The sequence below is a fragment of the Symphalangus syndactylus genome, chromosome 22, assembly GCF_028878055.3.
Source record: "Symphalangus syndactylus isolate Jambi chromosome 22, NHGRI_mSymSyn1-v2.1_pri, whole genome shotgun sequence".
Lineage (NCBI taxonomy): Eukaryota > Metazoa > Chordata > Mammalia > Primates > Hylobatidae > Symphalangus > Symphalangus syndactylus.
In genome coordinates this window covers 76283448-76311247 of record NC_072444.2, presented here as the reverse complement: position 1 = coordinate 76311247, position 27800 = coordinate 76283448, and the positions used below count along the sequence as shown (strand labels likewise).

General features: G+C 60.1%; 1 protein-coding gene and 1 long non-coding RNA gene across 6 annotated transcripts; one reads left to right on the top strand and one right to left on the bottom strand.

The window, feature by feature from the left end:
- Positions 1-390: 390 nt before the first annotated feature.
- On the bottom strand, positions 391-22994 carry PDGFA (platelet derived growth factor subunit A). 5 transcript variants are annotated; one of them, XM_055260879.2, is made up of 7 exons: positions 22677-22994; positions 21229-21358; positions 19669-19765; positions 14580-14684; positions 13178-13365; positions 3751-3877; positions 391-1212 (listed from the first exon to the last, which is right to left on the bottom strand). In XM_055260879.2, the coding sequence occupies exons 1-7, from the start codon at positions 22721-22723 to the stop codon at positions 1202-1204; spliced, it is 705 nt and encodes a 234-aa protein (XP_055116854.1). In that variant the 5' UTR covers positions 22724-22994; the 3' UTR covers positions 391-1201. The 5 variants fall into 5 exon arrangements, with proteins under 5 accessions (XP_055116854.1, XP_055116853.1, XP_055116856.1 ...); XM_055260878.2 differs by having other exon boundaries at positions 19673-19765; positions 22677-22983; XM_055260881.2 differs by lacking the exon at positions 21229-21358 and having other exon boundaries at positions 22677-22983.
- On the top strand, positions 21422-27488 carry LOC134735550 (uncharacterized). Its single transcript, XR_010118746.1, has 2 exons — positions 21422-21663; positions 25521-27488. It is a non-coding gene; the product is annotated as an uncharacterized lncRNA (long non-coding RNA).
- The last annotated feature ends 312 nt before the right edge of the window (positions 27489-27800 follow it).

Sequence of the window (27800 nt, the reverse complement as noted above, 5' to 3'; positions counted from 1 at the left end):
ACATACAAACTTCACCTTTACAAAAAAACAAACCACACACACACATTTCTGTTAATACACGTAAAGCACAATATCTTACCAAAAATAAAGAATTTGGGTTCTGTCCAAATACTGGCAGCAGAGGGAGTGACCGCCACCACGGCACCAGGGCACATCGACAACACAGTTAGAAGCGGCAATGCATCTCATGTGCCGCGTGGGAACACAGCATTCTAGGTGTGCACTGCGGGGAACAAGGTGTCACTCAGCCACAAACAGGGGCTCTGGGGCAGGTGCCGCAGGGACGGCATACGATTGGTTGACGCATAGTTCTTTCAAAATGGCTTAAATTAAAAAATAAAGCAGGGTAAGGGAGAAACACAAAGCCAGAAACATTTAGGAAATGATGCATAGGTAAGGTATACCATGTTTATTTTAATACATCTCATTAGTTTGCATCTTGCTAGGAAAAATACCGTCGCACTGTCCTGACAGTTACAGCAGCCTGTGTGTTATCGGTGTAAATGTCATCCAAGAGATAATTAAAAAAAAAAAAAAAAAAAAAAGACGTAGCCAAAGAGTAAAAAGGAAAGCTTAATAATCACTTTATGGTGTAAAAAACAAAACAAAAAACAAAAAAACAAAAAAAAAAAAACACTTAAGGCTCTCAGGAAGGTTTCTGTATGGGCTTAAATACTACAGCGAGGAGGTGTGGTTTCTAAAGTTCGCGTGGCGGTTTCCAAGACATTCCTGCTTCCTGCGTGCCCCTGCAGAGCCCGCCAGCACCCCGCTGGAGTCGTTCCCAAAGCAGGCTCTGCATCCTCGGCAAAAAAGCACCTGTGACCACCCGGACAGAAATCCAGTCTGCTGAGACCTCTGCACTTCCATCCTACGGGGCGACCCTCCATCTCGTCAAGTTTAGATATTTTTGTGAGTCCGTTTTGTTTTTGTCGTGTTTTGTGGTTTTGTTTTCTCTCTCTCTCTCTCTCTCTCTTTTTGACAAGGAAGCTTCTTACTGCTTCACCGAGTGCTACAATACTTGCTTTGATGTCACATTAAACAAATGTGCACTGTCTCTTTGTTCTCCCGAGTGTTCTCGGACACAGTTTTTCACGGAGGAGAACAAAGACCGCACACTGGCAATAAAGCACCGTACATAGTAGGTTCAGGAATGTAACACGCCATGTACATCCATGTCCCAGGAAAGGGCTGCGGCTCATCCTCACCTCACATCTGCAGGGAGAAGGGAAAGACGGACACTGAGACCACCGACCAAGCGAACCACCCAGCACACACATCGCTGCGTAGGAGGAAAACAAGGTGAAAACATTTAAGCCAATCAGGGGCACACAGGGATTTCAAGTTTTCATGAAATTTCCAGAATCACATTTGCCACGTTAGCCACGTTGCAGTACCCTGACAGGAATTGGGATTAGGCTCACAGCATCTCACAGAACACGTCTAGAGTCCAAGCCCCATTCTCCCATTGTACAGATGGGGGAAACTGAGGCCAAGAATGGTTCATTTGCCCTTCTCCCTGCCTTCCTTTCTTCCAGCCTAGGGCTTAGATGTGATTTCTGGAGCTCTGGCAGCCACCTTGGGCCATGAGACAACCCTGAGGATGAACGCCACCAGCCAGACAGAAGAGTCTGCACCAAGGCAGACCTATGCTGATTCTTTAAGAACAATTCTTCTGCATCCTATGTGGCCTCTCCATCACACACTCCAACACGTGGGCTGCCTATAGGCTGAGCATGAGTACCAGCTAGGCATGGGACAACAGGAGTGCCAGCCTCTCACCATGGGGTCTGTCACCAGCAGACCCATGGAGGCCAGAGCCTAATGCTCTGTAGAAATGGGACCCACACAGGCAGGCACAAAACCACCCACCATGCCACACTTTGGGCAAACAAAGCCAAGGCTGACCAACAGTCCTGGAGTGCTTCAAAGACCCGCCCAAGTGGACAATTTCCTCCCAAGAGGCTCCTCATGAATGGACCTCACCCGCAGGCCCAAGTCCCACATTGCAAACAGGAGCCAGGGTTCTCAGACACCCTATCTCTGAGAGCCTCCTCTCTTCTCAAGAAACTATTTGTTTTGGCCGCCATGGAGTCCCACGTGCCAGGAGGAGAAACCAGGCCAGACAGGGCTCCAACTTTCCCAAGCCAGGCGGGCCAATGCCAAGGACCAGGAAGGCTTGAAACTGCCTCCTCCATGATGACGGCGGCTGCCTAGGTCCCACTTCCATCTGGGAAGCGACATGTCTTGCTAGGAGACATTTCCCAAGCTCCCTTGCAGTGGAGGGATGGCAGCTGAGAAAAACACAAAAGTCACTGGGTGGGATTTCCAGGATAGCTCTCTAAGGTTGTTATTTTGCCCTTTTCCCCCTGTCACTCCTTCTTCCAGCCTGGAGCACAGATATGGTTTCTGGAGCTTTGGCAGCCACCTTGGACCATGAGGTAACTGCAGATGGATGCCACTAGCCAGACAGAAGGGGGATCCTCATGATACCTCAAGACTACCCTCCCTGCTCTGCAATTCCACCTTTAGATGATAGTCATGAAGCTCGACCTCATCTCAATCCCTGTGCTGTCTGGTGTTACTAGCAGCCAAATGCAATTTCCAACACAGTAGCCAACAGCCCTGCACGTTTATAAAGGATTTCCAGATATATTCAGCCTCCAACAGTCCTTATCTGTAATCTCAGTTAAGCCTCAGTTTTTTCATCTGTCAAATGGGGTGGGTGATCCCAGAGTGGCCAGGCGGTCAGAGCTGCCCCACCGCTGCTCAGGTCGCCCAACCTGTTCCATTCATGTGCAATGCTCCTGCATCCCCAATCAACGACAAGGAGAAGGACAAAGCTGGAGGCAGGCTCCCGAGCAGGAGTGAGCCACGGGCCAGGGCGTTCTGCGAGGCAGGAGCGGACGTGGAGCAAGGAGACCCAAGCCCAGCAGATACCATCAAGGCCAATCAGGGCCACATCCCCGCCGCACCCGGCGAGACAGGAAGCGTGATTTGCTGGTGTGATCAGTCAGTTGCACCTCCCCGCCCTGCAGGACTCAGTGTGTCCGGCAGACAGGTCCTACCTGGTTGGCTGCTTTAGGTGGGTTTTAACCTTTTTCTTTTCCGTTTTTTACCTGACTCCCTAGGCCTTCCTGTTAACAAAAGGGCAGGGCGGTGAGTGGGCCGAGGGATGGCCGTCGGGGTGAAGAACTGAAGCAACAAATACCTACGGCATTTGTTTATCTTTCCAGAAAAGAAGGCCAGCACCCTGGTACAGAGAAACTTCTGAGTCCCTTCGTGCTCCCAGGGCCCAGATATAGCAGGGCACAGAAGCCATTCTGCTCCTGGGTGGAGTCCGCGTGGCGGGGTGAAGGAGAGACCCCAGCCAGCCAGGGCAAGTGCAGTCCTCGAACCTGCTCCTCCCACCCACCCCGGCAGGAGGCCCTTCTGCAGATTCTTCTCAGCTCAGCCCCGCAGCCCACTAATGAGCTGGGTGTCTTATGCACTCCCAGCCCCTCTCAGTGAGACCTGAACCTCCCCTCCTGCCAGTGTCTCGGCTTGGGCCACCCTCCCCACCGGACACCTGCAAGTGCGGGATCTGTCTCCCCAGCAGGCATCTGGCCCGGGAGCAGGGCAACGAATCCTTCAACAGCAGCCCAGATGCTCACAGCAGCAAGCGTTGCGCTCAAGGGGGCCACCTAACACCCCAAAAGCAAGGCTCTGAAGACCTGTTCTCCAACACCGATGCCGACGAAGGCAGCCACTCACCCGTGTCCTCTTCCCGATAATCCGGATTCAGGCTGGTGGTCGCACAGGCGCACTCCAAATGCTCCTCTAACCTCACCTGGACTTCTTTTAATTTTGGCTTCTTCCTGACGTATTCCACCTTGGCCACCTGCCCGAGAGAACAGAGCCCAGCCATGAATGCCTGCATGGAGCTTCGGACATCACGACGTGCTGGGAGCCGGGGACAGGCTGAGAGGGAGGAGAGAGCAGCCTGACCCCTGACCTCTGACCTCCTCCCAGAAACGCTACCTTGTGGTGGCGAGCGTAGGAGTACCAGGTGAAAAACCTACAAGCTGCAGTGCAGTTTTGTGTGTGCTTTAGTTTGAGTAGGGTCTCACCCTGTCACCTAGGCCAATCATAGCCTCTGCAGCCTCAAACTCTTGGGCTCAAGTGATCCTTCCACCTCAGCTTCCCACCTGTAAGCATGGGCCACCATGCCCAGCTAATTTTAAATATTTTTTTTTTTGGTAGAGATGAGATCTCGCTATGTTGCCAAGGTTGACGTTGAACTCCTGGATTCAAGTGATCCTCCTGCCTCAGCCTCCCAAAGTGCTGGAATTTCAAGTGAGAGCCACCACGCCTGGTGTTGGAGCATGGTATTTAGTAGATTCATCCTATTTTTGTTTAAAATAAACCCAAAGGTTCACGTGTGCCTGGGGGGTCTGAAGGATGCACACTGCTAAGGTGTGGGAGTTTGGGAGTTCTTGGGTGCAGGTGGCCAGGGAAAGTGTTTGCTTGTGTGTGGATGTGCAGCTGGGCAATGTTTTCAAATGATCACGTTGCTTTTAAATACATTTTAAAAGCCAGGCTGAGCGTGGTGGCTCAGGCCTGTACTCCCAGCACTTTGGAAGGCCAAGGCGGGAGGATCACTTAACTCCAGGGGTTCAAGACCAGCCTGGCAACATAGAAAGACCCTGCCTCTAAAAACAATTTAAAAATTAGCAACCCATGGTGGCACCTGTAGTCCCAGCCTACTTGGGAGGCTGCGGTAGGTGGATCGCTTGAGCCAGGAGTTCTAGGCTGCAGTGAGCTGTTATCACACCACTGCACTCCAGCCTGGGCAATGCACCAAGACCCTGTCTCTATTCATTAAAAAAAAATTGTAAAGCCATGGCCTAGGAATGGGGGGTTCGTGGCTTTATCCTAGCCCAAGGTTGTTGTGGACTTGAGCGTTCAGATGATAATCCCAGCTGCTGGCCTGATGAGGGCCCCACCTCCCCGCCGGCCCCCAGGCAGCAGGGCCAGCAGACCCACACCCAGGGTCCCCTCATGGCTCCCCCAGGTCCGAGGCTCTCCTTGGGCTCGGAGAGGCCTGACCTCGGAAACCAGGGCCAGGGACCCTGGGCCATCACCGAGGCTACACAAGATGATCCAGGAGGAGCACAGGCCAGCAGGCGTGGCTGTCAGGCACAGGCAGCTCAAAAGCGAACCAGACCTCAGCTGGGTGCCCCTCTTCAGACTGGACTCTGCCTGTCTGCGAGCCACACCTGCCCTCAATTCTCCAGGCACAGAACCACAACATGGGGGTCCTGCCTCCACAGCCCCCTCCTCGGGGAGCTGCAGGCAGACAATGGCCCAGTCCAGGACAGAGAGGAGATCTTCAGGCATTCAACAAGAGAGACAAGAAGTCACACACACACACATGCATAATGCACATACAGGCCCTGTCATGGGAACACAACTCCGCCCCACACACACACCTGTATAATGCACACACATACCCTGTCATGGGGAGGCAACTCCACCCCCCCACACACATGTATGATACATACACAGGCCCCGCCATGGGAACACCAACTCCACCACACACACACACACACACACACACACACACACCTGTATAATGCACACACATACCCTGTCATGGGGAGGCAACTCCACCCCCCCACACTCATGCATGCATAATGTACACAGGGGCCCCATCATGGGAATCTTACTACACACACAGAGTGCAAGCATGCACATGCCTGGCATCAACAGACCCCTAACACACAGCCAGGGACTACGTGAGCAGAGTATTGGCTCTCCCAGCCCAAGCCCCAGCACTCATTTCATCCTCCCAACCACGCTATAAGGAGGCAAGACTGGCACCTCCATTTACAGAAGAAACTGAGGCACAGGCAAGCCCTAAGCCTGTCCCTAACTGCTAGGCTGTCCCACCTGCCCCCTGGGGTGCATGCCAGGGAACAGCCACCACCTTCCTGCCCTCCCAGGCCCTGGGGAGCTGAGCACCCAGCAGGAGCTCCATCTGTGCCCATGGAACCAGCCCTACCGCATGCAGGGTCTAAGTGCAAGAACAGCCACTACGGATCACCCACTTCACCCCTCACAGTTCATGGGGAAACTGAGGCTAGAAAGGAAACAGAGGGCGGGTCACCCCCTGAGCACGTGGGGGAATGCACGCTGCTGGGTGAATGAGGAGACCTCAGCCCAAGGCCAGATGCCCCCAGCCCAGTGGCCCTGCCTCCCAGGCAGTCAGGAGGGTGAAGGAGGGAGGAGGGGAATGTTTCCCAACCTTCTTCGGGGGACAGGTGGGGACTCCAGACTCTGGAGACTGGGCATCAGCAGCACCCCCAGGGAGAAGGTCAGCTCTGCACCCTGGGACCAGGCAGGCTCCGAAGGTAAGCCGGTCCCTAAGGTGCTGGGGACCAGGCTTGTCGGAGGCTGAGTTAATGGTTAACCCACAGTGCAAAGGGTGCCTGCAGGCGTGTGAAGTGGTCTGGGCTGCCTGGGGCGTGAGCAGACAGCCAAGTATGAGCTCAACAGGTGCAGGGCGTGGGGCGCCTGGGGTCAGGAGCCAGCTCAGAAACAGGACCTGGCCTGGGAGGTTTCGCTACGTCACAAAGCGTGAGAGAAAGCGGCCAGGACACTGCCGCTTCCTGGATGGGGCTCCCTTCCACTCGGGAGGCCTCGGATCAGTCCCCCAACTCCCGCGGCAATCTGCCCCTTTCCCCAGGACAGAATCCTCCAGAGAGAGGCCTCTGCAGGCCGTGCACACACTTCCACCTCCCATCTGTAAAAGGGAGACCAATCACACCCACCCAGGAGTTGAGGAATAAATGAGGCTGCACACGCAGAAGGCCCCAGAAATGAGGACAAAGCCAGCCTTCAAGAGTGGGCTGCCACTGGCGTCAATTCTAATCCAGAGTCACAAAACCAACCCGCCCCCTGGTCCCCAAGCTCAGCACAGTACCACCCCCCACCTACCACAGACAGCGGGTCTAGGGCCACCCTCCCGTTGAGGGCCTGGGGTGGGAGAGGCCCGGCCAGAAGCTGAACTGCAGCAAAGCCCCAAGAGGAGTGGCAGGGCCACCTGGGACCTCAGCCACCCCCAGCCCTCCAAGCATGTCCTCAGCCCTCCCTGAGTCAAGAACTGCCCAGGTAGTAAGTAACTAGGGATCCCAGTGTGCAAAACCAGGCCCAGCCCCCTCCTGCCTCAGTAGGGTTCGAGTTCCTTCCTCCCCTCCCCTGGAGGCCCTGGACACAGGTCCCAGCAGGAGGAACAGCACCAGCCTCACACCCTCCCATCTCCCGGGCTCGACGCACCCATACTCTGCTGCTTCCACCCACCCCCAGCCTCTGCAGGGACAGCCAAGTGAGGCATGGGGCAGGTGGGCTCTGAAATCTGGGTTTGTGGGGATGGGCTAAGTAAGGCAGGGCGCCCTGTTCTGCTCCTGGGCCTGACCCTCCGGGTGGCACAGCCTCTTTGGTCAACAAGCAGCCTCACCTAGTTCCCTCGGCAGGGCAGATACCAGGGCCCGGCTCGGCAGAGACCGCAGGCCCATCTGGCCAGACAGCAGATGCCCAGGCGAGGGGCAGGCTCGCTCTCATCCACTCGAGATGGCTGGCCGCCGCGGGCGCGTGGGCTACCAGGACACAGCAGAAATGCCACCCCTCTGGGCACCGTGCGAAAGGCACATGGCATGGCCGCTCGTCTGGGAACCCACTGCCTCCTCAGACAAGCCCGTTTTTATCAAACAAAAACAAACAGCGATGATTGCACCTGTTTCTGAGTATGCCAGGATTCCGGGCCGTTCCGCCACCTCTGTCTGGCCAGGAAATAGCTACATTTTTCTCCCAAGAACACAAAATGAATATTGGATTCTCACAAAAACCTCCTCCATAAAAGAAGGCCAAGTCCAAAGAACAGAGACTACGATGTCCTCAGGACCCCCATGGGGGGTACCCCGGCCCCCAGGCCTCAAGCCGGAGCCCAAGTGATGGGGGGGTCCCCATGTCCCTCCCCTTTTTCCGTCCCAGAGATGTGGGCTGCACCTTATCACACCAGACATTCCGATTCCCCACGGCTGAGTTCATCTGCGTCGTAAGCCCGCCCCACCTCAACACTCCCGGCTCGAACTCACCCAAGACTATAACCCAGGGATGCCGTCACCCCTCTAGACCTGGGATGCCGAGTCCCTGAGGCTACAAAGCCCAGAGGCTGCAGAGACGCCCCGAGGAGGGCTTGGGACAGCCACTCCCTGTGGGGGACCCCATTCCAACTCCAGGTTACGGCCTGAACCCTTTCAAGGCTCCAAGACAGAGTATTACCCATGAAAGACACCTGACTGGACCGCACATGCCCGTCACGTCACTGTAACCTCACAGCTACCCTGCAAGGACACCATCGAGGTCCATTCTAGAGATGAGAACACACAGCACAGACAAGGGAAGCCCCTTGCCCAGAGTCACACAGCGTTGAATCTCCATCCCTAGCCTGCACTCCTTCTTACCTCTTTCATGGAAAGAAAGCCTAGACTCCAAAAGAACAGAGCCCTGGCCCCACCGTCCCACAGCCCAACCTCGACAGAGACTTGGAACGTCACTCAATCCAGATGCTGACTTGGGTCATGAGGACCCCAGCTGGGTGCGGTAGCTCACACCTGTAATCCCAGCACTTTGGGAGGTCGAGGTGGGCAGATCACCTGAGGTCAGGAGTTCAAGACCAGCCTGACCAATATGGCGAAACCCCATCTCTACTAAAATATACAAAAAATAGCCAAGCATGGTGGTGAGTGCCTGTAATCCCAGCTACTTGAGAGGCTAAAGGCAGAAGAATCGCCTGAACCCAGGAGGTGGAGGTTGCAGTGAGCTGAGATCGGGCCACTGCACTCCAGCCTGGGTGACAGAGTGAGACTCTGTCTCAAAAAAAAAAAAAAAAAAAAAATCCCTCAAGTCGGGCGTGGAGGAGGTTCCTACCTGTAATCCCAGGAATTTGACACCAGCCTGGCCAACAAAGCAAGACCCTGTCTTTATAACAAAGAAAAAAAAGAAGATCCTGCCTCCTTCAGCACTGCCCCCATTATCTATTAAGAATGGAAGCAATGCCCGGGCCTCAAGCTCGTGTAAGAGGCCCCTGCCCAGCCTGGCTCGAGGACCCCCACTCCGCCCACCTAGAGACTCCTGCACCAGACCCCAGAGAGTGGACAGAGGCGTGGCTGGGAGCTTCTCACCCGTAACCCCCCAGCCGCTCTGTTCCAGGGAGCAGAGGCTCATCCCGAGCACCAGGTGAGCACACACCTCCAGCCCAGCAAGGTGGGCTCAGAGCCAGCTCCGTCCAGGCTAGACCCCTGCAGTCCTCGGGCTGGCATCTCATCCCCATGGTCCACGTTCAGGCCCACACTCCTGTCCTACCCCCGAGGCTTGGGTCTGGAGGAGAGTCGGGCGTCCAGGCACCAAGAGCTGACTGTGCCAGGCAGAGTGCAAGGAAACACCCACCCAGCTAGGGACCCCGGCCAGTCTCTCCCCCAGGGCTGCCAGTCAGTCACATCCTGGTGATCCCAGCAGGGTCTGTGCCGGGCAGTGACCACTCCCAGCTTCACTACCATCTTCTAACAAGAGACCTCTGAATGTTGACCGGAAAGGCATAAAAACTGGAAATGGGGGGTGCCATGCCCATCCTGGGTGGACAGACTTTGGGGGCCCCTCCCGGCCAGCCCCAACCCCGCTGACCTCAGCTGACCCCATCCATGCCCATTCACAGGCACAGAGTCTGAGGCTCTGGGACCCATCTCCTCGCCAGGTTGACAGTCGCCTCTATCTGCAGCGGCAGGACCGGCCTCTTGGCTCAGCCTCCACAATGGGCCTCCTGTTCCCTCTGACCTTTGTCCCCTCAGCCAGAGCCCCCTGTGTCCAAAGCCGGATGTTTTCCTCCAACCCTCGGATGGGTGGGCAGGGAGAAGACGCCTCCCAGAAGCGGGAACATGAGGGGGGCCTGGGTCTGAGGAGGTGGGAACTGGGCCGCCCAGCTCTGCTGCAGGACACAGCCCTGAGGCCTTAGGACACCCTGTCCCCGCTTGGGCTGACCAAGACCCTGTCCCGGCAGATGAGCCCCAGAGGCAGAGCCCTGGTCCTGGCTCCACCACTGCACAGAGCAAAGCAGGGGCCACTCCCGGCGGGGAACTGGCCCTAACCCCCAACACTGCACTGGCCGGAGGGTGCTGGACGCCTCTAGACCCCACCCGGCCTCCTCAGGGGGCCTGGGGAGGGAGAGAACACTGCCCTGTAGGGCCAAGCCCTCCTATCCTCACCCCATGACAGGCCAGGGTGGGAAGAGGGCAGGGGCTGCCCCAGGCTGAGCCATGGGCTGAGAGCCTCTCCCCGTACCTCCAAGCCTCCCCCAACACCCAGAACTGACGTGAGAATCTCTAATGAGAACAAGACCACGGGCATCCAGGACTCTGAGCGCACAAGGGCCTCCAAAATATAACCAGGGAGGACGCCGAGGTCCACAGAAAGGCAGAAACTGCGCCCCAGGGAGGCACACAGGACAGAGGGGACGGTGCTGGGCTCATGCCAGGGGGACCCGGCCACCTGGACCTGGAGGCCCAAGTTAGGCCCTCCCCTCCCCTCCTTCCCTGACCCCCGGCGGCGGTAAATATCCTCTGAGGACAGAATAGTGCCCCAGACAAGCATTCTCAGGGCCCTGGGAAAAACTCGGGGCTTCAAAAGGGGAGTGAGTGGCCTTGGAGATCCCAGGTAGTAAGATGTGGAATCTGCTTACTCAATACCCAGCACCTGGGAGGACCAAGTCCCCAGAGGCCAAGATAAGTCCCAGTTATGGGTCTAAAGTGCCCAGTCGTGTGACGAGGAAACGACCCACTGGCTGCAAAGTCCTTCATGGAGAACCTTCTCCCCCTGCCCCATCTCCCTCCGGGGCCTGGAGTCACAACAGTGGGGGGCGGGGGATGTGAAATAATTCTTTTCTAAAGTTAAAGAACGGTTACTAATGTAGCCCCAAAACTGAAATCCTCAAACATCATTTCAGTGACCCCATATTCCAGGAAGAGCAGGCTCAGTTGTCACCAAATCCTCAGCTGACTTGAGCCCAGGGGGTCCAGAGCAGGCTGGGCAACACAGCGAGATCCCCAACTCTACAAAGAATTTAAAAATTAGCCAGGCGTGGTGGCACCTGTAGCATTCAGGAGGGAGGATAGCTTCAGCCTAGGAGTCCGAGGCTGCTGCAGCGAACCATGATCGCACCACCACACTCCAGCCTGGGCAACAGAGCAAGACACTGTCTCCAAAAAAAAAAAAAAAAAGTCCTCTTGGACTAGGGGACGCACCCGCCTGCGCCCGCTGCTCAAACTCAAGGGTCCTGCAGGTCAGGTGGGAGCATCAACAGCACTTTAACCCAACTGAAGCCAGTTTCCAGGGAGAAGAGCCCTAAGAAAGCCCATCCGTCCCAGATGGGAGCCCCAGGGAGATGTCAGCCCCAGCCAGGCCTCACAGAAGCCAGAAGATACCTTAGACACTAACCCTGCAACCCCATCCTGAAAACGGGAGACTGATGCCCTAATAGGCAGGAAACCTCCCTTGCAAACAAGATGGCAGCAGCCTCGGCTCTCTCAGAAGGGCCAGGCCCTGCCTCAGACCCATTACACAGGTGAGGAAAATGAGGCCAGAGAGGCATAAACACAGGCCAAAGCCAGCCCACCCAGGGCGCTGCATCCCACAGGTCTCTGGGCACACTTCCCTGAACGCAGGGAGAAGGGGCCCAGCCATGCAGCCCTGGCCCCAGGGCCTCAGCAACGCAAGATGACCTTCAGCAAGTTCACCCGGGTGCTGTTCCTCCCCCAGCACAACCCCAGGGAGGAAGGCCCTGCTGTGGCGGGAACGCCAGTGCCCCAGGATTCTTACGCTGAAATCCCAGATCAAGGGGATGGCGTTAGGAGGTGGGGTGTCTTAAGGAAGCCATTAAGTCCTTTTTTTTTTTTTTTCTTAGAGACAGTCTTGCTTTATTGTCCAGGCTGGAATGCAGTGACGCCATCACAGCTCACTGTAACCTCCGGACTCAAGGGATCCTCCCACCTCAGCCTCCAGAGTAGCTGGGACTACAGGCATGTGCTACCATGCCCGGCTGATTTTTGTATTTTTTGTAGAGATGGGGTCCTGCCATGTTACCCAGGCTGGTCTTGAACTCCTGGGCTCAGCGATCCTCCAGCCTCAGCCTTCCACGGTGGCTGGGACTGCAGGGCTGAGCCACCTCGCCTGGCCCAATTAGTTTCTAGGGTGGAGCCTTCAGGAATGGAGTTAGTGCCCTTCGAAAGCAGCCTAGGGAGCGTGTTCACCCCCCGCCCCTCACACTGAGGGCAGAGTGAGAAGACGTCATCTATGAACCCAGAAAACACGGCTCCAGCAGAGACACAGTCCAGCCTCCAGAACTTTGAGAAATACATTTGTTGCTAATCAGCTCCTAGTGGATGGAATTCTGCTAAAGCAGCCTGAAAAGGGCAGGCACCACCCCCAACTTAAAGAAAGAGGGGCTCACCCTGGGATTCTGTGGAGGGATGTCCCCTGTCTGGCCTTGAGCCCACCCCAAGCACTCCTTCTCCTGGGCTGCTTTAGAGGGGAAGCCAGGGGGGCCCTCCAAAGGTCAGGCACTTCAAGAGGCAATGCAGGCTCTGAATATCCACCCCCTCCTCCTCCTGCCATGCACCTCGGCCCCACTGAAGAGCCGGCAGAGGACCCTCCAGGGCCCGGGGACGCCAGATAGCTTCCGGCTAAGCAGCTCGACACCTTGCAAGGCCCAAAACGGCCCCCGCACTGTGGTCTAGAGCGTGGAAAGGAGGCCGGGCTCATCGCCAGAGCAGCGGAGTGGAAGCCCTGGCTGGCCCTGCCTTTCCCGCGCCCCCAGGTGCTCCTTCTCCTGCCTGGGTCTCAGTGTACCTTCCAGGGAGATGGGAGCGCAGCCATGCACCCCCACCAGCCACGCCAGGAGCACCTTGTGGCCTCCCAGGAGGGACCCTGGCTGCCCGGTAGGGGCGACCCTCGGGCCCACGTGGGGCAGGGCTCACCTTGATGCTGCGGTGGTGTATGCCTGAGGGACCCTAGCTGCTCGGTAGGGACGACCCTCGGGGTCGGGTGGAAAGGGGAGGGGAGGGGTGGAGAGGGGAGGGGCAGGGCTCACCTTGACGCTGCGGTGGTGGATGCGTGAGGGCTGGCACTTGACGCTGCTGGTGTTGCAGCAGCCGGTGCAGCGTTTCACCTCCACGCACGGGGGCCAGATCAGGAAGTTGGCGGACGTGGGGTCAACCTGACTCCGAGGAATCTCGTAAATGACCGTCCTGGTCTTGCAGACAGCAGGGACAGCTTCCTCTGCAACGGCGGGGGCACAGTGAGCAGGGACTGGCCTCTGTGACCACCATCCCACCCCAGGGCTGCGGCGGCTCCAGCTGGGCCTGGGGGGCAATCAGGGTGAGCCACAGGCCAGGATTCCTCCCAGGCAGCAGAGGCTGAGCTGGGAGCAGAGGCTCACGGGCTGGGTGGGCGGGAGCACCACACATCCAGAGGAGCTCAGCCCGGTGCCTGCAGGCTGGAGGGACCTGGACAGGTGGGGCCAGTGGCTGGGGGGAGGGGGGACTTAGTCCAGGTGGGGCCAGTGGCTGGGGGGGAGGGGAACTTAGTCCAGGTGGGGCCAGTGGCTGGGGGGGGCAGAGGGGACCTTAGCATCGAATCCTACAGCACTTGCTTCGTGCTCTGGCCTTCAAGACTGGTCTGAAGGGTGCAAAATGCAGACCCCCACAGCAAATGTCACACGGGGAGGGCCTGCTTGCATCAGCTGGGACCAGCCAGCCACACATCACACTTTAAGGTGGAAGATACAAAATCCGTCTTCATGGAGGAAACCACAGCTCAGAGAGGGGGATCCACCTGCCCAGAGCCCCAGAGCCATGGGCAGCACCAGGGCTCAAACCCATCAGGTGGGACCCCAGAGGACGCGGGACTGGGGTAGAAAGCAGGGACTGGTCCCAGAACTCCCCAAACCTGCTAGTTCCTCCCCGGGGGCTGGAGGGCCATGGGGCTACCCTGTAAGAAGGGACAAAATATCCCCCAAATGGATGTGGGGGTGGAGCCCTGGAGCCAGGCGTGAGTGGGGCGGGGCACACGGGTGTGGTGAGGGCGTCCGGGGGGTAGCCGCTGGACACAGCACGCGCGTCCCCACCAGTTCAGCAGCCGGCACGGGAGCACAGTGCCCACACTGCGAATTGGAAATTAGGCACGACCACGTTTCCAGCAAGGCTCCTGGGGCAGGCCCCAACAAGACAGGGCGCTTAAGGAATTTATGACGGCTCTTCTCTCCTGGAAGCTCTCTTGGCCCAGACCAGGACTCCAGGAGGAGCAGGCGGGCTGAGGCAGGAGACACCTCCGAAGGAGGGAGGCCTCAGGAGAGGCCAGAGCCAGAGGCAGCAGGGCCAGGCCTATTTTAGGGAGGAGGGAACGGGTCGCTCGCCTGAGGCCATCGCGTTGGGAGAGCGGACAGCTCCTCCCCACCCGGCCCTGCCCTGCCCATCGCAGCCTCCTGGACTCACCGATGCTTCTCTTCCTTCGAATGGGCAGGGGCCGCTTCTCGGGCGCATGCTTAGTGGCGTGGACCCCGTGAACTCTCAGGCTGGTGTCCAAAGAATCTTCACTCCCTGCGGGAAGAAGGAGAGCACCGTGACTGCTCCAGACCCGTGCGCTGTGCCCTGGGCCTCTCCAGCCGCACTTCCCACAGACCAGCTTTGGGAGCCACTGGGAACAGGCACCTGGCAGCACAGCCCCTCACAGCTCCCGCCATTAGGGGCCCCCCGGAAAACCTCAGTTCCCACCAGGGCTTTTCAGAGATGCAGGGGATGAAACACTGGAAACTGCAGAAAACGCCCCATTAGCACAGAGGTCCCCAGATGCAGGGGCCAGTGACGAAGCGGAGGACCCTTAGGGGAAGAGGCTGCAGGCGGTATCCCCTAGGTGCCTCCTCCAAGGTAGCCCAGGTGAGGGCTGCCCCGGGTCAGGAGGGGCCTGAGGCCGCCCAGCTCCGCGCACAGGGCTAAGCCAGGCCCCACCTCTGTCTGGGGGCTGGAGCGAGGGAGAAGCAGAGGCCGCTGAGATTTCTGCAGGTGCCTGTACGTCTCCCTCCCTCCCCCTCACTAAAGCACTCCTGGAAGAAGTGGCCTAACCTCTGAGGGGCACTGGAAGCAGCCAGCCTGGGCTGTGGGCCAGACCCCACTCGTTCCTGAAATGAGTCTACTCTAGGGCCAGCGGCCATGAGGAGAGGCAGGAGGGCACGTGGCCTCTCGTGGAGCCTATACCGAGGAGTTCCCGCAGCCTGACAGGGAGGCGGCCTGCAGAGAGGGGTTGAGAGAAGCTGGCATCTGCGAGCCGTGTTTACAGTGAGGCGGCCAGGTGCAGGTGGGGCAGTGGCCCAGAGCCAAGACCAGCACTGACCGGGGAGCAGAACTGAGAACCTATCCCCGCCACCCCACCCAGCGCACACACCACCCCCCTTCACAGGCCCTGACGGCTATGGCAGACAGGCTGGGGGAGTCTCAGATCTCTCCAATTCCCACAGCAGGGAGAGGACCCACTGTCCTGCCCGTGGACACTGCCCGCACCTGGGCACCACGGGTGGCTCTGGGCCTCCTTGCCTTGGCCCCCTGGTCCCAGCTGGGGGGTCTCTTCCCATCTCCCTCCATCCTGCCTCCCCAGCATATAACCAGGGGCGAACAGGTGCCGAGACAGCCTCACAGCCAGGATGCTCCAGAGGCACAGAGATCTCCCTGCCCCCTCCTGGGAAGCTCGGGACGTCCCGGTCACCAGCCCAGACGGCTAATGGACTCTGCGCCTCCTGGGTTCAAGACTAGCAGCCCAAAGTGTCTCTCCCCAGCCCACCGAGGCATCTGTGACTATCTACAAACCAACCGGAGAAACCTCAGCTTCCTCCGCAGCCCCGAGGAGCCTGACCTGCGGATTTAAAATGAAGCCCGCAAACCTCACAGAAGGTGTCAGGCAAAGAAGAAGCTCGCCCGGAGCCCAACTTTTTACCGAAAATGACTCAATGTTCCAATGACACTAATTTTTTTTGAGACCCAAAATAAGATCAGAACAGAACTACTCATGCAGTAAGAATTTCCCATCAACCAACTGTTACAAGCAGCATTTCTTTTCATGAAAAAGTGACACTTATGAGTCACATCCTGGTGGTGGCCATCTTGCCATGGCCAAACCAAAGAGTAACGGGTCCACTCTCCACTCATAGGAGAAAATTCAGTAATAACACCAGCTCCCATTTTCCGATGCCTTGCGATAGCGTTTGCATTAGCCGTTTTACCAATGACTTAGCTTGTGTGTGTGTGGTGGGTGCTATCACTTCTTCACATCCGAGGAAACTGAGGCCCAGAGAAATATAACAAGACTAGGAGAAGTAGCTCACAGGAGCCTCCGTGGTCTGCGTCCACAGAGCACGAGCCCCGTGCCCCACCACCCTCTAGCCCTGGCTTAATAAACAAAGAGGGCAGCCGTGCTAGTTCATTGACCCCCAGAACGCCTGAGCTGGCGAATTTCTTGAGACAAGGGACAGAGAGGGAATAGCTCCCAGTCTAACAAGCCCACCCTTTGCTCCCAGCTCAAGATGCCAAGAGTGGACCACGCTCACCAAAGCCGCCCTTCCGATCTACACTGGCTGAGACGTGGCTCACGGCAGCAGCTGCCCACAGCTCACCAAACACAGCTCCAAGCAGCCCAGGCCCAGGCCCAGGCGGCCTGGCCGGCAAGAATCACCCCTAAAACTGCTCCCAGGACAGTTAATCAGGAGGCTTTCCCTTTTGTCTTTTAGACACAGATGTCCCAAGGACAACTCCAGGACAGGGAGAATCTCCCAGCCATCGGTCCTGGTCTGGCATTACTGGCCCGAGATGGGGATATTTACGTTATCAGCCGCTCAATGAACCACGGGCGCCAGGCCAGACCGCTTTGGGGAACAAAGCTCCCCAGCTGCCGCTGCACACAGGACAAACAGGCCCTAAACGCCGGCTGCCGGTCATTAAAAGACCACATGCTGGCCTCTGGATCTAAAAGCCACAGGTGAAAAACCTTCACTCTTCACTCCAGCACACCCTCCGAATGAAACGCTCTGGCTCCAGGAGGATGGCAAGGAATCCCACTACCGGTGCTCCTCCAGCCACAGCCAAGGAGTGGCCAAGACCCCAGACGGTGCCTGGGTCAGTCTCCTCACCTGTATAGTGGGACGCAGCCTGCATGCTGGGAGAGGCCAAATGCCAGTCACAAAGCCCCACCCACCTGGAGGAGGAGTCAGCATAGCTGCGGTGCACACCTGGGATTCCTCAAAGCCTCTTTTCTACTTCCTACAGCATGGGCCTTAGCGGCACCTAACGCCAAGAACATCAGCCTACAAGGGTTATAAAGGGACTCCGAGGGAAAGTTCGTTGCATTGGGCTTCTCCCAGCACCCAGCCCCTTCCTCATGAGCCCCTGCACTGTACCCTGCCCCTAACAGACCAAAAGCACCTCTGGATCGGAAAGAGAGTCCAGGACCCGGAGGGATGCTTACCCCACGAGAACTGACCTCAACCAGTTTACAACCCTCCCTACGACAGGGAACGGGAGTTGAGGAAAAGACACCCCCTACAAGCTGGAGAAGCAGCCAGTGCCTCTCCTGTCCTCAGGCGAGAGACTGTGGGTTCCCCTGGTTCTGTCTCCAGCCACGCCTGGGGAGGGGACTGGACAGGACCAAGGAGGCCCCGCTATGTTACAAAAGGTCCCCCACCAGGGGCAAGACAGGAGGTAGATGCCATCCCCATATTCTCACACACAAAGCCTCCCAGACACTAGGAGAACCCTATTCAGACCCCAAAACCTCTCAGAGACAGGAGGGCTGAGATCCACTCTCTGCATTCCCTGGGGCAGGAGGAGAGAGCTCCTGGGACATGACTGCAGGGGGAATTTGAAACCGGCCAGGAGGACTAGATTAGGGCATCCTTGTTTTTTTCTGTTTGGACCCTACGACCTAGAAGCCCCCAGGTCAGGAATGCCATCAGCATACCCCACGGAGCTGCAATGCTAAAGGCGATAATGGGTGGGGGTGGAGGAGGCGGGGCACGAAGACCAGAATAAGAATAGTCCCAGCAGAAAGTGAATGGCCCATTTCCCTGCAGCTTCCAAAGCCAGTCCCACGAGGAGGCCCAGCTCTCCACAGGCCCCCCCCCTTCTGCTAGCACCCCCACTAAAAAAAGCCCTGAAACCTTCTCCAGGAAGCAGCCCCCCCCTTTTCCAAACCCATCCAGGATCAGCGAGATTCAGGCAAGGGTTTCCCCCCTACAAACCAGAGCCAGATCTTTTTCCCTAGAGTTACCCATTGAGGTACCCGGTCAAAATCCCCCCGCCCAGCTGTGCTCTGGGAGTGAAACTCAACCGCACCCCCCACCCTCCGCCCCCGATAAGGATCAGTCCAGGGATTTCCTGGGTCAAGAAACTACAGAAACCATCGGCCTTGTTAGAAAATGGTTTTGGCATGAAACGAAAATAGTTCAGGCCTCTCCACCACCATAATTAGGTACAAATTTCCAAATGACTAGACCATGTGATTCCACTTAATCCCCCCATGCCCCCCCCTTTTTCAGAGTCCTTTGCAGGGAGAGAAGAATCTTCATGTCACCCAACTTCTTCCAATTCTGCTGCCTTTAGTTACTCTTTTTAACAAGTTTATCGCAGACCCCCTTTTTTAAACCAGGTTAAGGCTCAGATTGGAGTTCCCAGGCCGAGTGCTCATTTTGAAAAGGGCGCCACAAAGGCCTGGAAGAGAGACCTCGCCTTCTAGGAAGGGGCTCTCTAGCCCCGAGGGGGCGGGCGGCCACCCTACACCCTCGCCCCTCCCACCCACCCGTGGTCCACCGGGGTCCCCCGGGGTGAGAAGCCCCTTTAACCCTTGCCAACCCGCAGCTGACATTCGCTCCAAAACTCTGGGCTTGCAAACAAGCTGTGTTTTCTAGTGGCCCGGCCCCAGGGCCCGAGGGTGAGCCGCAAAAATAGCCCCCAGGCAGCAGATGCATCCAAGGCTTTTTATTGGGTCGTGAAAACAGAAAGACACCGGCTTCTGCAGCCACAGAGGCCCAGCCCTGTGGCAAGAACGCGGCACCAGCTCGCAGGGATTACAAAGGGGGCCGGGCCCTGACCCGGGGGCCGGCTCCGCCCGCCCGCCCGCCCGTCGGACCGGGAGCCGCGCCTGCCCTTGGGGCCTCGCTCCGCGGGCTGCCCGCCCGGCGCACGGGCCAGGGCTCTGCGCCCGGGGTCTGGGCCGGATCCCGCCGCTCCTCCGGCCCGAGGGCAGGCGCAGGGCCCGCACACCTGGCGGGGGCCGCGGCTGAACTTTGTGTGACACACGCGGCGTTTTCCTTAAAGGCGAAAACAATCCCGGGGCGAGCGAGCAGCCCTCGGCCGCCGCTGGGAGAGAAAGTGGAGACTGGAAGAGAAACTCCTGACTCATCCGCCCGGGCGCTTATGGCTGGGGATTGGATTCTGACCTTTCGGTGCGCTCCTGCGCGGCGCCCCGCCCGGCCCCAGCTCGGGGCTCACAGGCCGCCCGCTCGCGCCCTCCCCGCGCGCCGAGGGAAGGGGCGCGATTTACCTACGGAGTCTATCTCCAGGAGTCGCTGGAGGTCCCGGATGCTGTGGATCTGACTGTGCGCCAGCCTCTCGATCACCTCGCGGGGGATCTCGGCTTCCTGCAAGCAGAGGCCACACGGTCAGCGCCCGCGGCCCCGACCCCGCCGGCACGCGCCCCCGGCCGCCAGGAGCGCCGCCGCCCCGGACCAGAGGAGACCCCGCGAGCGCCGGCCGCAGTCCCCACCCCAGCCCCCGCGGAGCCCTCGCCCCGGCCCTGGAACCAGAAGCCGGGGGTGGGGCTGGAAGAGACCCCAAATTCTCCACCCCCATCCATGTTCCGCCCTTTGCAAAAATCAAAGTCCCCCCCTTTATATTTTCAGACAAAAGCCCCCGCACGCCAGTCCCTCCACCTGGGGTGTCAGTTTCAGAAGGTCTGGGGGCAGCGAGGGGGCCGAAAGTTTCTGATTTAATAGTGAGATCAACATCTAGAAAGATCAAGTTAAAATGCGTCACGGGTCGGCGAGAGTCACAGCAGCCCTAACACTTTAATCCAGGCAGGGCTTAAATTTCACGCCCCGGAATCCCGGGCCGAACCCGTGGAGAGGTCTCTCCGTCTCACAAACACACGCACGCGCGCGCAGACACACACGCACACACACGCGCACACACACATCTCACTCACACACTCGCCCCACCCCGGGCTCCGGCCCAGCCGCGGCCCTAGCGCCGACTAAGACGCCCAAATTCAGCCGGCGGCCGGGAGAAGAAGCCTCCAGGGAAAGCGAGGGTTAAACTTCCACCTCGCGCAGCTCTCCGTGCCCTGCAGAGACCACCCTCACCTCTGGCCTCCCCCACTCCCCTCCCCGATTTTTAAGGAGAGTCGGGGGTCGCTGGGGAGCCTGAAGCACTAAGTTCCCACGACGGGGGCTGTGGAAAGTCATTCATCACAGCAAAGCTCCCGGGGATGGGGATGGGGATGGGGATGGGGGGGCGGGGACGCCGCGGTGGGAGGGTGCGGACGCCTGGCCCAGCCCCAGCTCGCCTCGCTCAGCCACCTGTAAGCAGGCCCGGGCGGGCGGGACTGCGCCGGCCCTGAGCCCCGCCGGGCTTGGGGACTGGGAGCCGAGGGCTGCGGCTTGGCGCTGCCCACCCTGCCTGGCCAGGGGCTTCCGCAGCAGCCGCCCCTACCTGTTTATCGGCCGCTCTTATCTCCTCCCCAGGCTCCGCCGGCTCACACACACACACATACACACACCCCCTTCCCCGCACCCCGCTGCTGCAGCGCCCGCTGCGCCCCAGCTCCCCTTCCCCGGAGAGGACCCCGCGCCCCCCGAAGTTTCTCCCCACTCGTCCACCTCGCTGCTCCCCGGTCCCCCCGAGGCAGAGCGAGCGACGCAACACGCTGGAAACTCCCCACACACACTTAGGCATGGCAGAAAATAGAACCCAGTTGGGAAAATTTAAACATCGACCACCCTAGCAGAAACCAAAACGCTCTCTGCAGAGCCCGTGGCGCCCCAGCCGGCGGGGGGTGTGCGCCGGAGGAGCCGGCGCAGGGACGGGGCGCGGGGGCGGCACCAACCTCGGCCAGAACATGGGCGAGGTATCCGCAGCCGAGGAGCAGCAGGCAAGCCAAGGTCCTCATCGCGTCCCGAGGCGCTGGCTGCTCGGCGGAGAGGCGAGGCCGCGGGGCGGGCGCTCCAGCCGGTCTCCTGTGGCGGCGAAATTCAGTACCATCCCTTAGGGAGCGCGGCCCGGAGGAGGGTGGCGCTGGGAGCACGGAGCTGGCGGAGCGCGCCCGGCGCGAGCAGTGAGTGCGGAGAGGCAGGCAGCGCCAGCCGGGAGGAGGAGAAACAGGGAGTGCGCGCCCGCAGCGCGGGGAGCCTCCTGGGCCGCCGGGTAGGGGGTGGGGACGGAAGGGGCGGAGGGCGGGGGCTGGGCTTCTTCCTCGGTGCGTTCCCGGTGCTGGCCGCCGCCGCGCTCGCTCCCCGCGCTGGCTTCAGGAGAGACCCGGCCGGTAATTCTGCATATTTGCGAACATCAGCCCCAAGAAGAACTCCGGAGGGAGGCTGGGGCCGCCGCCGCCGCCACACCGATCACCTGCCTGGACGCCTGGCCCAGCCCCGGCTGCGAGCTGCGAGCGGCCCTGCGCGCCCACCGCCGGCCCCGCGCTCGCCTCCGGCCTCCTCTTGCAGCCGCCGCCCGGCCGGGCACAGCGCGGCCCAGCACCCCCTCCGCGGCGCGCCCTCGGCTCCGGCGCCGCGCTCCGCCCTCCGCTCGCCGGGGCCGGGCAGCGCCCGCGGCCGAGCCGCCTGGCAGCCGCCACCCGCCCGGGGCCTCGCTGCGCCGCCCGCGCGGGCCTGAGGGCGGGCGCAAGGCCGAGTCGGCGCCTCCGCCGCAGCCGCCGCCGGGAGAGGAGGAGGAAAAGGAGGAGTAGGCGCAGGCCTGGCTCGCCGGAGTTGGGCGGGCTCCGCAGGGCGCGCGTGTGGAGCTGGCCGGCGGCGGGGAGAGGGTTATAGCGCCGCCGCCGCGCCCCTCCCCCGCCCCCGCCCCCCCCCGCGCCTCCCCCAGATTCCGGGCCCGGGACCTGCACCTCGGAAGCGCGCGGGGTTCGTGCGGACCCGGCAGGGCCCGGGCGCCGCCGCCGCGGCAGGGAGCACACACGCGCTCGCGCAAGCAGCTAAATCCATCAAAGCCCCGCGCCCGGCTCCGCGCCGGGGCTCCGCGCCCCTCCCTCGAGCTTGCCCACCCTCCAGTGCCAGCTGCAATCCTGCGGCACCGGGTGGGGAGGGAGGAGGCCGCCGCAGAAGCGCCGCCGTCGCCGGCTCGCCTCTCTCGGGCCCCAGCGGCGGCAGCGGGCAGCGCCCAGAGCTGCTGCGCCAAAAAGGGCGAGAGAGCCGGTCCCCGCCCCCGCCCCGGAGCTCCGGCCGCTCTCCACGGTTCGGATCCAGGGCCCCAGCCTTCCCCTCTCCATAAAAGGAGGGGGAGTCAGTCTTTGGGGAAGGAGGGGGGCGGGTTTGGGGCACTCACCTGGCGGCTGCCACGCGCCCCCGCCCAGGATCCGAAGCCTGGGGCATCTGAATGAGGACCCTCCACCCACATTTCCACTTGGGAGCGAGCTCCAGTCGGGGGAAGGGCCTGCAGCCCGCCTCGTCCCCACCCTGGGACCCCGCGCCCCCCAGTCCCCCACTCCCGCGCCGAAGGCAGGGCCGCGCCCTGAGCCGGGAAGTCGAAGGGATGGAAGAGAAAGGAGCCACCGGTGTGAGGGTCCCCCGGGTTCTGAGCCTCCCGCGTCGGGATCCGCGGGGCGCACAGAGCGCCACCTCCGGCCGAGGCGCAGCTCAGAGCGCGATGCGGGGGAGGAACGCGCGCGGAGGCCGAGGTCTGAGCGTGGCTAGACGGCTCCCACGCCGAGAAAGGGCGGGTGCGCCTGGGCGGGATGGATTTCGCCTCCCTAGACCAGGAGGGATTAGACCCTGACTACGGGTCCAGGTCCTCGTCAGTGCCCTGCCAGGGGGTCTACGCGTCCTGGTACTGGGTCCAGCGGGGTGGCGTGCTGTGCAGACCCCGAGGCTAGACGGCCTAGGCCCCTGGAGACCAGCAGACGCTCCCTTGGGTGGGCAGCGGAGAATTCCGCCCGCCCCAGCCGTCACCCCCAACCCTGTGGATTAAGCTCCTGCCCCCGTCGCGGTCGCCCTCCCTCCAGACAAAGGCTGTTAAGGCGCAGCCCCGCGGGCGGTCTTTCATCCCCAGCTAGGCCAGCTCTAGCATTTCAAAGGCCGAATCCGGAGAGCGCTTCGGGGGCGCTCCCCTTCCCCCAAATAGCTGGGGGGCAAGGCCTCTCCCTCCGCTCCCAGTGGGTCGCGTCTACACGCGCCCTTCCACACACCTGCAGGCCCCCTCCCCACGTTTCTCCCTTCCGTTGGCCGCAGCTCCACACCACGACCCCGGCGGTCAAGCATGCCCTCTGGGTGGTCAGGACCAAGCGGGACCGGGACAGAACCAGGGGAGCCTTGGAAACGTGGAGGAGCCTCTTAAAGCCAGGCCTTGTCCCTCCAGGGGGAACTTGCCGCTTAGGAGGGGACACCCACTCTGGCTGGCTTCTGGAAAGAGCCGGACTCGCAGGGCCAGGACGCAGGCCGGACCCCGGCCGAAGAATCCCGGAGTGGCGCGCATCCTGTCTTCCTGGGCCTCGGACTCCTCGCGGGCAGAGGGGGCCCGAGGACACCTCCGTGGGGTTAGAGGACTCTGTATGACGGTGTGGAAGGCAAGGAGGAAGGTCGCGTTGTATTGGGGATGGGGTACCCGTCCCTTCCAGCTTGAGGGATCCTGGGGGTCCTCGCCGCCTCTGAGGGCCTAGATGGCCGCTTCCCTCGGCTCCCTTGCCCGGCCTGGAGCTACGGGTGCGCCCAGCTAGACTTTAGGGCCACCTGGGGACGTGCAAGGGGCGCTGGGGCGGGGCGTGGGTGCTTCACTCGCGGGACGCAGAGCTTAGGCGAAAGCGGTGCAGGCATCTCTCTAATCGCCGGCCGCTATTAAAAATAAAACCGCGACCCGTCGCCATGGCGACCACAACAACAGCGGCCGCGCGAGGGAGGCGAAAACTTGTGCAGCCGCGCGACAGCCGCCTTCTGGGTAGACTCGGGGCACGGCGCACCCGGCCTGGGACTGGGACCCCCCTGCCCGGCCCCGCCACATTCTCCGCCGGATCCCTGGAAGAAACAAGGAGACGTGGACCCCCACAGGGTTTTGGGGGGTATTGGGCGTTGAAACCTCAGGGCTGACTTAACCAAGAGGTCACCGACTTGGATAGAAACCCACGCCCGCGCGGAACCCCCTCCCCGGCCTTCGTTTCCATTCAAACTCCCAGCGTCCTCATTGCAGCCCCTGGGGAGGGGGACGGAGGGACGAGGTGGGTTTCAGGTGCTCGGCCCAGGAGGGGACGATGCGACCCGGGCCCCGCCGGCGAGTTTTGCGCGCGGAGGCTGCAGCACCTGCCCCGCCCGACCTGCCGCGATCCTTGCAGATGGGGGCGGTCACATGCTTCTTTCTGGCTAGGAATCGAGTTTCACTTCCAGCCGCTATTAGTCGGTTCACACAGTTCACTGCAAACATTTGATAATGAGGCTAAATATACTCCCGCGTCGGAGGAGGCGTGGGCGGCCCGAGCGCGTGGGCGCTGCGCTCAGGGCTCCGCGGGGCGTCCCCGCCCAGGCCCGGGAGACAGAGGCGCGGACCCCGGGACGGAGCCTGGCTTTGTGCCGGAGGCAGACGCGCCCCGCGCGCCGCCCCCGAAACATTCCCACCCCAGGCTGCGGCGCGCGTCTGGGAGTCCGTGGGCGCCCCGAGGTGAGCCCAGGCCCCTGGCGGAAGCAGCGGGGAGCTCCCGGCGGGTGCGGTGAGGTGCTGGTGGGAAGCAAGGTGCACCTGGCGGCCTGGGATGTCCGGTCGCCCCCGGAGCCGGTGCATCCGGCCTCTCCCGGCGCGCCCCGACGTGCCCGCGGGCCCATAATTACCGTGAGTCAGGTGCCCCAAATAGGCCGAGCGAGGGGGGCCGTCGCGCAGCAGGGGCGGGTGGCCGGACGTCTGCCCTGGACTGGTTCCCTCCCGCCCCTCCCCAAGACCCTGGCACCCAGGGAGGGCGGGAAAGGCCTTGGCCATTCCTCTGGAGAGGGGAAGAAACTTTCGCCGAGCCCAGCGCTGCCCCCCATACCCATCCCCACCCAGGCTGCGTGTCCGGGGCCCCTCCGGGGCTTGGCACCAGCAGACACGCAGCGATCGCCGTCGTTGTTATTTAGTAGTAGTAGTAACGGCTGACATTTACGGCGACGTCGATGGCGCCAGGTGCCAAGCTCTTTCCCTGTATAATTTCAGGGACACTCACACATCAACTCTAAGGGAAGACTTGCAGCGGGGCTCAGCACCCCGGGGCACCTCTGCAACCTTGGTAAATATAGACTATCCTTAATTCGCAGGGGCATTGGTACGTGGGGTGTACAGGCAGGCACAGGAAAGACGCTGTGGCCACCCAGGAGCAGGGGTGGCAGCCAACACCCCCTGGATCCCCAGTTCCAAGGTGCGGGGAGGGGGGCACAGGCAAGTTCCCTCCGCTCTCTGCCCCTGGACCTTGGCCTTGGTGAGATCTGTCCCTATACTGCCCTGGGTGTCTGTTCCCTCATCCGAAAAGCGGGAGGCTGACAGCCGTCACTGCGTACAGCTGCCTCCACTGTCAGGAAGCCTCCCTCCCGCCCACCTGCCCAGGAAAAGCTGCGCTGGGGTGCCCTAGGCAAGGGCACTGCTGGCCACCTGCCCGCGCCTGGGTTGGGGGTGGGGGGACCAGCTGAGCACCCAAATCCTGGCCTCTGCCCCCAGCGCCAGAGCAGATTTCAGAACAATTTGTAATGACGAAACCCCACGTTTCCCTTTATCTCTGGGCAAGGCTTTCTTCGTTGTAGGCAATTAATCCAAAAGCAACACCAGCCGAGTGGGCTGGACTCCTTGAAGATCAAAACTGCCCAGCGCAGGCGTTAATTAAGTCATTATCTCAGGCCCCCAGCAACTAGGGATCAGGCCTTTCCGGTTCACACTCCCCAGAAAGGGAGATAACCCCCCTGCCAGCAGGGTGGGAAGGCTCTCTCTCCATGTTGTTTTAACTCCCTATTAAATCATTTTATTTTCTTTTAAATACACAAACAGAAATGAAGTTGAAAATAGCACATGAGCCCGCAATCATTGTGTGAACATTTTGTGAATGAAGACATGTATGAAAGGACGTTTGGCAGCTTCCAGAAACAAAAGCCGAGAGTCTAGCTAGACCAGGGCCATCCAGCCCAGGAGCGATGGCCACGCGTGGCCGCTGGACACGAGAGACGTGGCCGGTCCGAACTGTGCAGTGCAGTAAGTGGAGAACACATGCCAGCTTTCGGAGGCTTAGTAAAGAATGCAAAATTTCTCAATCGGGAATTTTTGTATGAATTTCAGGTTGAAAAAAAATCTTGGATACATGGAGTTAAATAAACATGATTACAGTGACTTTCGCTGTTAGCCTCCCGGAGGCTTGTCTCGCTCCTCTGGGCCACAGCCAGCTCAGAGGGTTGCTCTAGGAAATATCTGCACATTCTTTAAGCAAAGGTTTATGTGCCAGGCACTGTGCTAAGTGCTGAGGACACGGCGCTAAGACCAGGCCCTCACAGAGCTCTCAGTCTCTGAGAAACAGTAAGCCAGAGATGGCCGCAGGTGCAGCATTTCAGGTAAAGGATTTCAGGCCCAGGTCAGGCCTTGTCTGAGGAGTCTCAGAAGAAGCCGATTGAGAACATCTAGAACATCTAGGTCAGGCATTCCAGGCAGACACGACAAAGCAGGTGCAAAGGCCCCAGGGCGGGAACCAGCGTGGCTTGTGCACGGAACAAGGAGGCAGATCACTTGGCCTTGGGACCAAAGGAAGGCTCTGGATTTTATTCTAGGGGCAGTGGAAGCCGTTGGAGGGCTTCAGGCAGGAACACAAGGTGTCGTGGCCTAAAGGAAGAAGGGGCCGGGCGCGGTGGCCCACACCTGTCATCCCAGCACTTTGGGAGGGAGGCCAAGGCAGGAGGATCGCCTCAGCCCAGGAGTTCAAGATCAGCCTGGGCAACACAGCAAGACCACGTCTCTACTAAAACCCTGAAACTTAGCCAGGCTTGGTGGCATGTGCCTAAGGTGCCAGCTCCTCGGGAGACTAAGGCAGGAGATGGCTTAAGCCCAAGAGTTTGAGGCTGCAATGAACTATTATCAAACCACTGCACTCAGCCTGGGTGACAGAGTGACTCTGTCTCAAAACTAAATAAAGGAACAATAATCATGTTATTCTGTCTCCATTTCTCACATCCTGAATTCAAGATGGACTCAGCCAGCAGATTCAGGCTCAGGATCTGTCCTGCAGCTACAGTCAGGGTTGGTGGCTGCAGCTGTCATGGGGAGCAGTGGGGTTGGAGGAATGGGGGGGCTGGCCTGCATCCCCCACTTTCAGGTGGGCTCAACTCCGTCTCGTGGCCTATTGGGGGCCAGCGTGGGCTTCCTCACAGCATGGAGGCCTCCAGGGTCAAGACGCCTGTGGGATGGCAGAGGGCTTAGTGTGCGTTCTCCCACGCCCACAGGGGAGGCAATACACCATTTCCA